General features: G+C 33.7%; 1 protein-coding gene across 1 annotated transcript in view; it reads right to left on the reverse strand.

Annotated features, from left to right (window-relative positions):
• The window catches only part of DPYD (dihydropyrimidine dehydrogenase), a 956,758-nt gene that overhangs the window by 14,926 nt on the left and 926,515 nt on the right, over positions 1-15,317 (reverse strand). The window contains exon 21 of the mRNA XM_074262758.1: positions 5,605-5,748. Coding sequence (XP_074118859.1) covers positions 5,605-5,748 — 144 coding nt within the window. The remainder of the gene's footprint in view (positions 1-5,604; positions 5,749-15,317) is intronic.

Here is a 15,317-nt window from a genome sequence, read left to right on the forward strand (position 1 = left end):
CTTGGAAATGATGGTGTACTAAGCATTTTCCAAACTTGATTTTGGGGAATCAACAATTTATTATATAAAGCTTCCTAAAGGTTCTTTGGGGAATGTTTGCTATATCTCTAGGACAAATCTATGCCCATTTCCCATATTTGTCTCTATACTTAAATCTTGAAACTAAAAAGATGTCTTGTACTAGAAGTTTTAAAGTATATGAAGAAGGATTTTGGACATTATCTACTCTCCAACCCTCTCTCATTTTATAGATGAACACATTTTGTTTCTAAAGGTCGCTCTTAGTCACATAGCAGCAGAAGTAAGATTACAATCCAGGTTACTTGATTCTTAGTCCAATTCTCTTTCCATTATTTGTAGTTTTGATCCCAGAAAACTGGACAAATTTATTCTATTTATATCTTACTCAATTTATCAGAACCTCTTTGGTTCCATTCGGAAATCAATCAATCAACAAGCATTTATTAACTGCTGAATACTTGCCATGCACTGTATAAGGCACTAGGATACAAGTACTTAATTAATACACTCTTTTAAATCCTGTAAAATAGGGGTTGTTAAGTCCCAAATAATGTGTGCATGCCAGAGGAGGCCAAAGTACCATGGTTTAATGAATAGACAACTGAGCTTGGTGCCAGAAAGATAAGACGTACATTTGAATTGCCATTTATGTGACCCTAAGTAAGTCATCCCTATTTATCTTAGCCTCAGTTTCCTGATTTGTAAATTGAAAGGATTGGATTAAAAGATCTTTGAGGCTCCTTCCAGATCTTAACTTAAAGCTGAATCCTATTCAGTCAATAATTATTAAGTTCTACATGCCAAGTATTGCAATGAATGCTGGAATAAAAATAGAAGGCCCCCTCCCCAGTAGTTTATTTGGGGAAACATGCACTCTGCGTGTACATACACACATGCACATACATATAATGGTATAAATGGAAAATTACATAAAGTATTGACCCTATGGATTAGCTAAGTATGATGGGAAAGGTCTCTTTAATGAGGTAAACTTTGAACTGAAGCTTGAAGAAAGGCAAGAAAGCCAAGGGGCAGAAGTCAGGAGGGGCAACATTCTTTCTAGGCACAGAACTGGGGGATAATTTCATGCATGAGGAATGTCTAGTAGGCTTGTGTATCATAGAACAAGAAAGGAAGGGCATAAAATAGTAGAAGAGTAAAAAAGATTTTTGCCTTTACAATGTTGTTTTCTAACTGTTTATTTCACCTTGTAAAAGCCAACCACAATTCCAGGGGACTGATGATGCATACATGCTGTCCCTGACAACAAACAGGGACTCAAGAGACAGAATAAGACATATTTTAAACATGGTCATTGTGAGAATTTGTTTTAGTTGACCCTGTATATATTTTTTTCATTTTTTTCTCTGAGGAAGAGAGAAAATAAATGTTTATTAATTAAAAGAATAAGAAAATAGAAGTGAAAACAGCAATAAGAAGACTGGAAAGGCAGGAAGGGATGAGGGTGTGAAGGACTTTAAGTAAAATACAAAGTATTTTATATTATATCCTGGACATAAGAGGGAACCACTGTTGTTTACTGAGTAGAGGGTGACTTGTACTTTGGTACTTTGGTATGAACTGACTCTACAAAAACAAGATTCTCTCCCTTCTAATAAGAACCCATGAATTTCTACCTCTATCGGATGCCACATTTCAGAAGGTGAACCACAGATGAATAGAACTCTGGAGATCAGGAAAACTTAGAAGGAATCAGAAAGTGTAGTGAAAAGAACATTAGATATGGATTCAGATATCTCATGTTTGAATCTCAGCTCTGTCCTCCAGGTAGGATCTTGGATAAGAAAAAAAGGCCTTTTTTGGTGTCATTTGGTATGCTTACCTGTGAAATGAAATTCTACCTCTAAATCTCTAATCAATTAGGAAAATAACCAATTGCCTCAATACTTTTAATTCTTTATTTCCTCAAGGGACAATTGTCCCTAAAATGGATGAGTATTAAACATTCCACATGCTTCCTATCTGCTTCCAGACTGCACACTGCTTGGGCACAATATTTTTCAAGATTCAATAGCACAAGGAATGTGTATAGAAAGCCTCTGGTTGGAAATAGTGCGACTGATCCCCTTCAGCAGAAGGTTCTTAGCAAGTCTGTAGAGATGTGGTTAAAGTTCTGAAATGTCAGTCATTAATATTTTTCTGGGGATTTTGTAGTTTATTACATTGGATATTTTTTTCTGAACTGAGTTCTAAAGTGAAATTCTTTTACTTGGGGATTGTGAAGGTGTCTGACTTTCAAAAATTTGGGTTTAATCCTTTCAATTGTCCAAACTTGTCTTCATTTTTTTTAGTCCTTTGCTTTCATGTCTTTAACAACTCCCTCTTTCTGAACTTTCACTTTCTATGATTTATTTATCTCTTTGTAGCTTTTATTTCTAATAGTGAAGTAGCAGACTTACTGCAAGTAGAGTTGATTCTCTCCCTGCTTCAAACAATACCAAAACTGTACCTGAAAAGAAAATAGGACTGAAAAACCCATAAGGTCAAATTGCCTTTGGAAGTAGTTGACTTTTCCGTTGTTAAAAAACATAAATAACTTTTTTCTTTGGAACTTCTTATATAAAAGAAGAAAGCAGACCAGAAAAATTGAGACTATACTTACAGGAAAAGGAGAGCTACTAATTTATATATTTAAAAAAGAGATGATGGAAGTTTCCACTAATTTAAAAAAAAGAAAAAAAAAAGATTGTCTTATGTCCAACATAAAAAGAAAGTATGTTGTAAAGTACTATTCTTTGAGGGTTGAGGCTAATGCACAACAGTTTCTGATTCTCTCATCCCCATCAGTATGCACAATTCATTCATTTAATGACACTGAAATGATTTAATGGAAGTTTGGTCAAGGTTCCTAGAACAAATAAATTTTCTTCCAACCCATGCTTTTTGTTCAAGAGAATGTCTGAAATTATAAGACTAAAAAGCAGCTAAAAGTCCCAAGTGTTCATTTTATTTGGAGCCATAGAAATGAAGTGGTGCAGCACATCAAGTATGATTCTGGGCATCTCTTGACTTTGTTCAACAGGTGAAGCACAAATCAAATGAAATTTAAACTCTAAATCTTTCAACCCAGAGAATATTGTTACACTGAGAGCCAGAAGGGTACATTAAAAGTTCTATCTATTTAGCAGCCAGTGCCAAACCAAATTTTAGTAAAGAATGACAAATGGTAGAATTTGGTGGAATTTCATGTATGAGGAACAGCGTGTAGTTCAGTGTTACTGGGTTATTCTGGAAGCAAAGTGTCTGGTATAAAAAAATGGAAGTTGGAAACCCAATTGTGGATTACAGTCTGCTTAACCATAGAAATAAGGAGAAATTTTTTTTGTGTCTAGAACCATGATACAATTGCCATGGGGATAGAGAGTGAGAAATCTAGAAACATTTCCGTGAAACTGATTCTGAATGCAACCCATCTTTGCCAATACACAGAGAATAATAACCTTGTAAAGAACAGATTAAAGTATATTTTAAGAAATAAAAAGCAAAGTGAAAAAAATTCATAAGATTTAAAGTTTTACCCACTTATGCAGACATAAATTGCCCATTAGACATTAAGAGCCTATAGGATATAAAGAATACAAAAGAGGGAAAAAACAAATTGAGACTTAAAAAAAAATAGGCATTTGAAGATCTTTCCTAAAATTGTCTATGATGCTTAAGTGGAGTACATAGATGACTTTCATATGTTATACATACTCACAGGCTTTACCCAAGCTTTGAATTCATGCCTGACTATAGACTGTTTGTCTCCTAGTCATGGAGCAACCTTAGTTAGGATCAGAGAGACTCATCAGAAGGGTATTTAAAAATTGGTGACTTTTTCAGACACAATAACTCATGAAAACTATCTTTTAATTTATAGAATAATTATGATCTGTCAATGAAGGGAGTAACCATAAAGATGAAAACACTGATCCTCGATGGTAGCTAATTGCTATGCACTGAGCTAAGAAAGGCAAAATACAATCCCTGTCTTGACAGAATGCACATTCTAATTGGGTAGACAAGATATAATCAATTATATACATATAAGATATAAGCAGTGAAAGTGGGAGGTTATCTCAGAGGAAAGGAAATAGAAGGAATGGGAATATCCCCTATTGGAATATTCCCCAAATTGCTCAGACAGTTTGTCTAATATCAAGTAGCAAGTGTGTACCCTGGGGCAGGGAAGTATTTTGCAAACAGTCTTGCCAATGAGTTTCCACCACTGTACTTCCCCATTACTGTCTATCGACATAATTACCATTTAGCAAAGAAGCCTATGGCATTTTCTCCCACTAATTCTCTTAGTAACCCATGAGAAGAAGGGTATAAACTTAGGAGTCAGTACAATTTCAGTGAGGCAGAGATGTAGGGCATACATGTAGCCAATGTTAATATTTAGCATTGTAGTACCTAGAAGTAACATTTCTTTTAAAAGGGTCCTCTTAAAGATACCTTCTGGCATTTCTAATATTAGGTACCCAACTGGACTCCCAGGGCCTGCTCTTCTGCATAGCTCATTCTCAATTGCCAGATCTAATTCTTCAATCCATAGCTAGCTTAGTCTTTTCTTCCAAAGGAACAACTCCTCTAAGATGATTTATTTGAGTGATTAACTCTTTGCATCCCTGTTTCTCTGCCTAAAGATGCTGAACTGAATAGGTTTTTCCTTTTGGACCAAGAGTTGTATTGATAGAGGTAGTTTTCTCCTCTCCATGGGCCTCCACCAAAAACAATGATGGTCAAGATCTTGATCATCTCTTGCCAGGGCCCATCTATCTAAAAACTCCAGGGTCATGACTTATTTTTTCAATCAAACACTGTTCTTTCTGATTTACTTAGGGAAATGTGTTTTCCTTTCATAAATAGATCAAATAAAGTTAATGCTTGGTAAACACATTACAATTCAATAATCTTATCTACTCTTTGCTTTCTGCGAGTACATCAAATATGGGAAGAAGGGAAAACTGAATTCCCCCTCATATTTGAAAGGCATAGCAACAAAGACAACTCTGATAATCTCTGTTTATTAATGGTAGCTGAGGTATAAAACAGAGAGAGATGTACTTTCCAAAACTGTTTGCCACTATGATGGAAGAGGGATTCTCTTGAGCAGATTAGGTTTTCCACATGCTTTTGCTTTGGGGTGACATTGATGATGATTACACTAAACATCCTGAGTAATCTACATCTGGAACATTTATTGTGACCAGCTTAAACTTTTTTGGGGGTATAATGGGCTCTTCAACACTATGTGATTTGAGATTTTATAGACAAGATTCATTTTTTTTGGGCTGAGGGTTAGATTAAATTTTTTTGATGTTTCTTATATATTTGCAATTCTATGAATTTTACTAGGTCCAGCTACTTTACTAGGTGCCAACATACAATGGTGGCTTGGAAAGTGCAAAGTGCTAAATAAATGCCAGTAATTATTATGCAATGTGAATGGAATAATAGTAAGACATGTCTATGTGGCTTTTTGTGAACTTACATGAATCATTTAGAGTTAATAAACACTTGGAACATTGCAATAGGCATCTCTTTCTATTTGGGGGTTTGTTTTAATTTTGTTACCTTGATTTTTGGAATGGGCTTCTTGGGAACATAGTAGGATTTTTCCAGAGGAGATAAAGCTACATTTTGCTCCTTCAGTTTCATCTTGTTCTCTGCCATAATTTTTTTCCGCAGTTCAAGATATGGCCCAAAGTTTGGCAGTTTCTAAAGCAGAAACAAACAAGAAATAGTTAGCTCTTTATATAAGTTTGAATAAATTGATGAAATAGCATTTATAAACACTTTCTTATACTCTAAGAATATAAAGAGAAAAGTCTCTGATATCAAAGATTCCACATTCTAATTAGAAGAGACAACAGATAGAGGAGACTTTGGCTATATATACAAAGAAAGGAACATAGAGAATCAATTTTCTATATTTTTAAGAAATGAGTCCTTCATCGGAACTCTTCGATGTAAAAATTATCTTCCATGAGCAAATTCTTTAAATTCTCAATATCTCACCTATCTCACTAAGATGCTAAGTTGTACGTGGTATACCAATCTGTGATCTGTGTGAATGGAATAAGTTTCCAAGCCTAGTGTTCTTTCTACTGATGTAATCAGTTACTTTTCCATTGGTTTCCTCATATGTGAAATAATAAGGTTGGACTGAACTACTTCTAAGGTCTTCTCAGCTTTCAATCTATGTTCCTGATGACAAGTGCAATATAGTTTCAGGTGATTGGTCTTCAAAGCATCATATTTCATTTCTACTCACAAGAACAATCCTAATCCTGTAGCCAATATTCATGCATTTTTAATTCAATAGCAATGATGATCACACATTTATAAATTTCATAAAACATATGACACTAGAACAACCAATCTATTCATCTAAAATATTAACAGAGACAGCATTTCTATTTCTTTTGGATTTGTTTTAGTATCAAGAAGTGATACCCATGATCATTGACAAAAGAATTGTCTTGTACCTTGATATCAAACAAGTTTATTAAAAAATTTAAATCCTTATACTTGAAATGTTTCCCTTCTCCCAATTAAGTCAAGGAAAATAAAAGTGTATTAATATACTAATGAAGTTCAAACACACATCTTCCTTTGTTAGTTTTTTATAATGTAAACATTTTCTTTGAATTAGAAGAGGAGCTTGGCACTGGTTGGAAGAAGATTCACCATTCTTAAAAAAATACTAAAACTTTCAGCCCTGGAGGGAGTCATTACTCAAGCCAAGAAGCTACTTCAAGAAATTTGATTCCTGGCAAGAGAAGAGAGCTAACTATGGCTTTAAGGGAGAAACTGGGCTGGGAGCCTGGCCAAGTGGCCTACCCACTTAAAAACTGCTTCTAGAGGAAAAGGGAAGAAGGGAAGGATATTTGTGTTTATATAGAGTGCCTACTATGTGCTGGGTACTATACTATGCACTTCTGTATGCATGTTATCTCATTTGATCCTTATGACAACCTTGAGAGGTAAGTGCTGTTCTTATTATTAACTATAATAATCATTACAAAGAAGAAAAAGTATGAGAGGAGAAAAAGACCTTGAAGATCTCTGGAACCAGAGCTGTAAGTTGCTTTATTAGTGTTGTATTCTAAGCTGATGACTACTCTTCCTAAAGATGTTGGGTATATTTGTAGAAGAAATGGCCTCCTGTTTATGGCAGGGCATGTTTTGTAACTATATTATCATGCTATCTTAGTGCCTTGGCTATTTTCTAATTGTGCTTAATGATTTAATTCTAATGGTAAATTCACTGGTAGGAAATTATGACTTATGCTTCTGGAGCTGGAACACAGAGAGTACCCTTTTAATCTGAGTATAACACCCTCCCCTCCTCTCCAACAGCAGGCCATGACATAATTAAAGAGTTAGGAGAGATATTTATGACCATCCAGTTCAATCTCTTCATTTTGCATCTGAGAAAATAACCCCAGAGTTGTTAAATGACTTGGCTAAAGTCACACAGTGAGTATATTGGTGATAAAACTGGGAAGGGATTCTGGGTTGCCTATATACTATATTTCTCAAGGACACCATGCTGAATCATTACATATATCCCTTTAGTGATCATGATGAATGTTGATTGTGATTTCCCAGAATAGTTGAAAAGCAAAGCAGTAAAAATATCGATTTCTGCATACAGAAAACAACTTTTTTAGTTTGCATAAAAGATGATGAAAATAGAAACACACAACAGGAAATAGACTCAAATGGCTGCATCGGTATTCAAGATAACACATATATAGTACAAAAGCTTCAAGGTTCTTCCTTTATGCTTTCCAAAGTTCATTTAGCAAGAGACAAGGTTTAAGGATTTGCTGTGCTTCCGAGAAGAATGCTAAGTAGTATTAAGTTAACACAATGATGCACTTAGTTCCTTCATTATTCCATAATTATTTTTCTCTAGCCTGTCCTTACCCTTTCCTACAACCTTTGCTCTTCACTTTTCATGGCAAATATGGCTGTTGATAGACACTGAATTCCAAATGTTTTGTGTTGTTGCTAACTTAAAATTGCTAGGGCTGTGTTGGAAGGCTGCACAATCATTTTCTTGTTTCCACAGAATAAAGTCTATTTATCTAGCTGATGGAGGTTTAGAACACTGCAATGCTCCAAGGTCATCCTGATCTGGCACCTGGCAAGTGCCTCACCATGCCACACTTATTTAAAAACACTGAACTTCATTATTAAAACAATATAGTTCACCAGGAAAACTAGTTTTCCAGTTCTCCAGAGCCCTTGATAGAGGAAGTAAACTAATATTCAATCATAGCCCACAATCAAATCAAGCTGCAACTGAAATTTCAGTTTGCAGTTTGTAGATTGTAACTGGAGTATTAATGTATTTCAGTGGAATAAAGGTGCTAAGTAGAAATATGGCAATCAGGACCTACTGGACAATTAAGGTTAATACAATTAAAATCCCCTCTCCATATCATAGATTTTTAAAAAATCCCTTTATTTTATTATTATTATTATTATTTTTGGCTGAGGCAATTGCAGTTAAGTGACTTGCCCAGGGACACACAGCTAGGAAATATTAACTGTCTGAGACCAGATTTGAACTCAGGTCCTTCTGATTCATGGCTGGCTGGTGTTCTATTCACTGGACCACTTAGCTGTGAAAAACTCTTTATTTTAATAATTTTAATGACTTTATGTTGTTTATTTTATTAATTAATTATAGCCCTTAGACCTCCACTCTCAGAAGTGAATCCTCTTAAAATAAAATAAAAAAATAGTTAAATAAAGCCAACTAGCTTTCTATGCCACCCACCAACTTTCTACAAAGATGATGAAAGTATATTCATAAATTTGTGGGTCCAAGATTTCTTATGAGAATCAATGTTTTAAATTCTTTAGACTCTACTGGAAGTATTTAGAGTAGCAGATAGTACTTCTGGAATTCACCAGTTGTAGGATCATGAACAAGTGACTTAATATCTCAGAGTTTTGTTCCTTATCTTTAAAATGGGTATAATATAATAATGGTTATAATAACACAATATATAATCATCTTAACAGATTATAGTAAGAAAATTACTTTTTAAGTTGAGCTTGTTAACTTATCAGAATTAGAAATTTCCAATGAGGAAACTATCTTTTTAAAGCCGTTCTTTATAGACTTATAGGAACACTAAGAAATTAAATACTGGTACTCAAGTGTCCCATAGCCAAGGCAGAATTACATTCTGGGCACTCATAAAGCAATGTATGTTTTGAGAAAAATGCTCTATAAATCTGTGTAAATGTAAATTCATTACTATTTTGTATAATGTAAATGATAATCCATTACTATTTTTTTGAATTAGTAGCCAAAAGTCTGAAATAATATTTTTTTGAGGGGAAGGACCATTTTACAACTATATGTCAATAAAATAAATTGCAGGTAACTTTTAACTAATATAAAATAAATAATATAAACAAGGCCCTCCTAAACCATTAAGCATATGAGTGAATCCTTCAATTGGAAGAGGTAATCAATTTTGGATTTGTCAGTTCAGACATTTTATATGCAAAAATTATTCCTGGAATCCAGTCAGTGCTTCATCAGGTTCTAAAGACATGTTCCCAGGACATATATCTGTTGGGAATTTTCTTCACACTTCTTTTATATAATTACTATTACCTTAATAGGTAATTCTCTTGCTGAAATGTACTGTGCTTGATAAAATCTTTAACTACAAAGGTCCCAGCTTTGAATGAATCCATCTAATCTCATTCTGATTTAGCATTATTTAAATAGTTCTAGACTCAGAGAATTGTAAAACTGGGAATGTTTGTAGGGTAGATCTTACATGATCAAAATAGCATGATTTTTTTTTTTTTTTGCAGATTAAGAACATGAAGTCTAGAGAGATTCCATGACTTTTGCCCTAGGGCAAGCAGTTAGTTTAGAGAAGAGTTGGTACTAGGATCCAGTTCTCATGGGTCCCATTAGTTTTGGTTCTAGGCAATACTGGGGTCTAAAGGCTCCATTATTTTTATTTTATTTTTACTACTGAATTTTTGGTTTTGTACATTTTTGTACATTTGTACATTTTGCAATGAAAGAGGATGTTTGTGGCTTTGCAAATAGCTTGGTAAACAACAGAAATCTGATGGGTAAATTATGTAAAGGTTATACCAAATATATATTTGATGAATCTTCTATCTTCTACTTTGTAACATAAATTCAAAGGATAACTTTTTTTTTTTGTTTAAATTATTCTTCTGTTCAAATAGAAGAGTGAACATTGTTCAATCCAAATAGTAATTATCACCAAAAAAAGTTATTTGAAATTCTTCAAGGAGGAGAAATAATATCTACGGCGCATGGCAGTCTTAAAGGCTGATAACAATCTTTCAATGTTTCAGTGCTTCCATCAGCATTACTTTTCTTCATTCATTCACTAAGTCAAGCCATTTTCACTGTTATATTGTGTACTTAAACATGATATTTGTGTAAGTAAGAAGCTCCAGGAATTTTGGGGTGCTTATCATTTTAAAAGTTATTGTTTCTCAAATAGTCTTTTTTTCATCCAGTGACTCATAAATTTCCCTATATCTTTAAAATTATTTTCATACTACTGGTCACTGTCTATATGTGCAATCAGTGATGATTAATATACCATTTAGCCCAAATCTCTCTCTGAATATATAGTTAATTGATTTCCTATTGTAGAAGGGGAAGCAGTGGGCCAGTACCAGGTATTTTAAGTCTCCGTTCATTATTTCCTCTTAGCTAAAGTTGCAGCTAGCAGTAGCTCAAAGAAAGGAGTTTTGAGTTAGAAATTCTCTCCATTCTAACCCCTCCCCCTTGATTTTGATTATACTTGGGAGACCATGCAAACATATTTCCGTATGCATGCTATATTTCTCAACAACGGGAGGAAAAGTTCATTTTTGAGACTATCAAAAACTGCCTTGTAACTGATGAACTGTACAAATCTTGAACGGCTGTGAGATTTTTGTCTTGGTAGTTTCTCGGGAGATTCATCATTGATGAATTTGTTCTCACCATAGAAGCTAAATCCTACTCATTTAAAGATAACAGTATCTTCCACTAAAATTGTCTCTATCCAGATGTAAAAAACATTACACTGCCAATAGAAAACTGACAATATAATGAATCAACAATGATACCTTAAACCAGCAAAGCTTTAAGGTGAAGAAGCCTGTTTGGTTTATAATTTATTCATGGATCAATCCAAAGGTAATTGAGCATATTATGGAGTAGAAAGGGTTTCTTGTTCCCTAATAGAAACAGACACTAGTATCTCCCAGTTCAAATTGATATCTTTTGATGGGAGCCACATCAGCTTGGTTTTTCCTAACAGAATTTTGTTCCAGATTACTATTTTCTTATTAATAGCTAATATAAAATGAAGGAAAGAAGTTTTTGGACCTCTTCCTCTCCTAGTCAATTTTTAAAAATAAGATCACCAATACTTCCCAAAAGCATGATAGCATATAATTTTCTAAAACTATAAAAGACTAGAAATGAGCTAGATTAATCCTCAATTATTTAACAGATACAGAAACCGAGGGTCAGAGAGGCAAAGTAGAGCAGCATATAAAAATATTTAAAACTTATAAGGGAACTCAGTTGCCATCTAAATTTTAAGGTCATAGGGATCACAGATTTAGAGAAGACTATCTCATCCAACAACCACAGAATCATAAAATCCTAGTTATAAAGGATAGCAGAAGACAATTTGGTCTAATCCCTTATAACTAAAATGAATTCCCACTTTGATACACCTAATAAATAGTTATCTAGTCTGTGCCTGAAGATGACCAAAGGGGAGCAGGAGAAAACTGACCCCTTTCATATGTCAGCCTTTGAAGTGAGCTATAATTTCTACTCATTTCCACCATCCAATCTTTTTTCTCCAACTAAATATTCCTAATTCCTTCAATTCTTTTATGAAGTGGACTCTGGTCCCCTTACTATCTTGGATTCCATTCTCTGGAACTGCTTTTGCTTTTCGATGTTCTTTGGAAAAGAATGACCATGTCTGGAATTTAAGATGCGCCAAAGTCTCCTTCTTGTCTCTTTCATGTGTTTAAAGACACAACAACAATCTAGACCTAACCTATGTTTCCATTGTATCACTTATTATTCCATTTCATTCAATCTGATTCCGTCAAATGGACTTTGGTTGTTCTTCATACACACTAGTCTACTCTCCATCTCTGAGACTTTGCCCAACTGCTTTCCCCATGCATAGGATATGCTTCTTATTTAATGCCATCCCTTGAAATGTCCACCTTCCTTCAAAGCTCAGCTCAAGTACTACCTTGTGAATAAGGCTTCTCCCCACCATTCAAGCTACTAGATACCTTCTCCCTTCTCCGTTAATCTTGTATATATTTTGTACGTGCTTATGTTTTATATGCTATTTTCACAGAAAAAAATTTAGGCTCTTTGAGAATAGAGATTATTTTTGTATTTGGTGTGTTTTTTGTGTCTTCTGAAATAGTGGCCAATTTGTAAGTGCTTAATAAATGCTTGATTCTTAAATAGCACCATCCACAATAGACATAATACTGTGATGTTATCTGACTAGGAAAGAGCACAGTGAGGTTTCCTAGAAGCTGTTTTTCTCTTAATGTATGTAGTCCAATAGAACAAGAGGAATTTTTTTTTGCAGCTACATCAAAGTGGGACTTAATATTGAGGTTACTGTCTGAAAATTCTAGATATTTTTCAGATAAATTGATATCTAACACACTTCTACCTCATCTTATATTTGAGACATTTGGTTTTTAAACAAATTGTAAGAGTTTACATTTATTCCTATTGAATTTTCTTTTTTTAAATATTCAGTACAATGGTCTACTTTATCATAATCATTTTTGGATCTTGACCCTGTCATTTAGTAGGTTAACTATCTCTCTTATCCTCTTATTCGATGAATGTACTGTCTATGAAATTAATATCAATGACTTGATATCTAAATAGCCAATCAAAATTATAGTCTAAACAAAGACAGCCACTGATCCCTAGAGGCACCTGACTGAGCTTCTTACCAAACTGACTATGAACCATTCCTTACTCTTAGTCAATTCTAAATTCATCTAACTGTATTAGCATGTAGCTCACATCTTTCTATTACACTATGCCATTCTATACTCTTCATTCATATTAAGTTTCTAGGACTCGGAAGTCTCTAGATTCTTTTCAGTTGAACTGTTGTCTAACCCAGGGGTTCTTAAATTTTTTCCACTAGTGACTCCTTTTTGCTCAAGAAATTTTTCTATAATACTGGGTGTGTAGGTGAAATAGGTATATGAAAATTGGTATACAAACCAAACATTTACTGATAATCACAATTTTGTTATCCCACACATTCAGTTATATGACCCCATGACCTACAATTTAAGAAGCTTTGATCTAACAACTCTTTCCCTTTGGCTATAGAATTGAATGTCCCCTTGTTAATTCTTCATTGCGTAGAAAGGAAAAATTATCATTATCACTAGATGGATTGATTTTATCCATCATTATTAAGTCATGCTTCTGTGCCAGGCTTTTGAATTGTTCCAAATTCCTTCTTTTTTATAGGTACTCTATAATATTGTGTACTTTACTGCTTCTGTTTCTATTGACCTTTACTCAAATGTTTTCAGTTCATTTTCTCCCCATTTTATTGATAGATTTCCTCAATTAAAGTATATGTTAATTACTGTAAATGCTACTCTACCTACTCACTCCATTTTACTTGTTACAACCTATTTATTTTTTATTTTATTATTTTTATTATTACATTATATTTATACGTATAAATATGTATTTGTTATATTTTTATAAGGTATATGTTTTCAGAGCTATACTCCATGATAGTTAACCCATCAAGTCAGTCATATATACTTTGGTTTTTCACTTTTAGATCTTTCGTTCATCATGTCTGTTACAAATGCTTTGTGCTTTTGAATATAGACCCATGAGACCCTTTATTTCATTACTGCCTCATTTCCTAGATTTTGCTACCTGTAAATTTCTAGGTGTCTTTACAACTATTTTTTTCTTTTTATGTTGTAGCTACTGTCTATGAATTTTAGTTTAGCAAATATATATAGCCATTTTTTCATATAATCTTTCCCTTTCATGTTAAAGCTCCTTAAATTTGAATTTAAATTCTGTAGGCAAATTCTTAGAGTCTATAATTCTTATATTTTGACATTCACTTCACAAAATCAAATCACATATGAAAACATATTTAAGAAAACATTTTTTATTATTATTACCAATAACTAACAGTTTGTATTAACTTTTAAATTTTTCCTAAAAGACTGATACTCACATATACAGGGAATTACAAACCTTTCTCTCCTTAATGAGTAATTCCTTCCTTTTTTTCATCTCCTGAATATTCTAGTAAGTATCCCCAGATAATTTGAATCCTCTGAGAGGAAATCAGGAAATTGAGAGAAAAATGGAGCTAGAGTGTGGTCCTTCCCCTTAGGTCCATAGACCAACAGTAATTTCTCACGTAGGTAGGAGGCATGCTTCCAGACATTAGGTAAAAGGGGATTTAAATTTTAATAAGTTATCATGAGCCAATTTGAAATTGTGGAGACAGATCTCTTTGTAAGATGAAATGCAAGTGGAGTAGGTTTCTTTAGCTACTAAGAAACATTATTTGAAATTGTATGCCAGGGCCTGAAAATAAGATATAAAATAAAACTTTAAAAATGTTGGCATTCAGATAAAGAGACATACTTTTTGAACTTTAGATATACTCTTCTAAGAGAGAAACATCTGTTGTCATCTGCTGAAGGCTAAGAGACTGCATGGGAAAGGACTGCAGAAAAATGACAGTCAAGAGTAATCCACAATCACCATCTTCTGAAAGTTAGGAGGACAGTGTTATGGAGCAGTTTAAGGAGTAGAAGCATGTGATATCTGCTGAGGGTTCCTGAAGTCAAGGCCTGAGATAAAAAGCAATGTTGTGCATATAGATCTAGTGTCTATGGACAATATAATCAAAATGGAGGAGTAAGTCTGAACAGAATTTGGATCCCTCTCCAAGGCAAGAGTGGAAATGATTGAGAGCACAAGTATCTATGAATATCACTTTCATGTGTATTTACATTCATGTATATTATTTTTTATAATTGTTTTCCTTAACTTCTATTTATAATTATTCATGTCTTTAGCTTTGTTAGCTTGTGTGTAAAAACTAAACTTCTCACAGATCATGTGAGATAGAAAAGCAAGTCAGAGTAGTGAGAAATCCCCCAAAGAGTAGCTAGATTTTGTGTCTCAACGAAAAGTGTGACAT

The sequence above is a fragment of the Sminthopsis crassicaudata genome, chromosome 4 (genome assembly GCF_048593235.1).
Source record: "Sminthopsis crassicaudata isolate SCR6 chromosome 4, ASM4859323v1, whole genome shotgun sequence".
NCBI classification, from domain to species: Eukaryota; Metazoa; Chordata; class Mammalia; order Dasyuromorphia; family Dasyuridae; genus Sminthopsis; species Sminthopsis crassicaudata.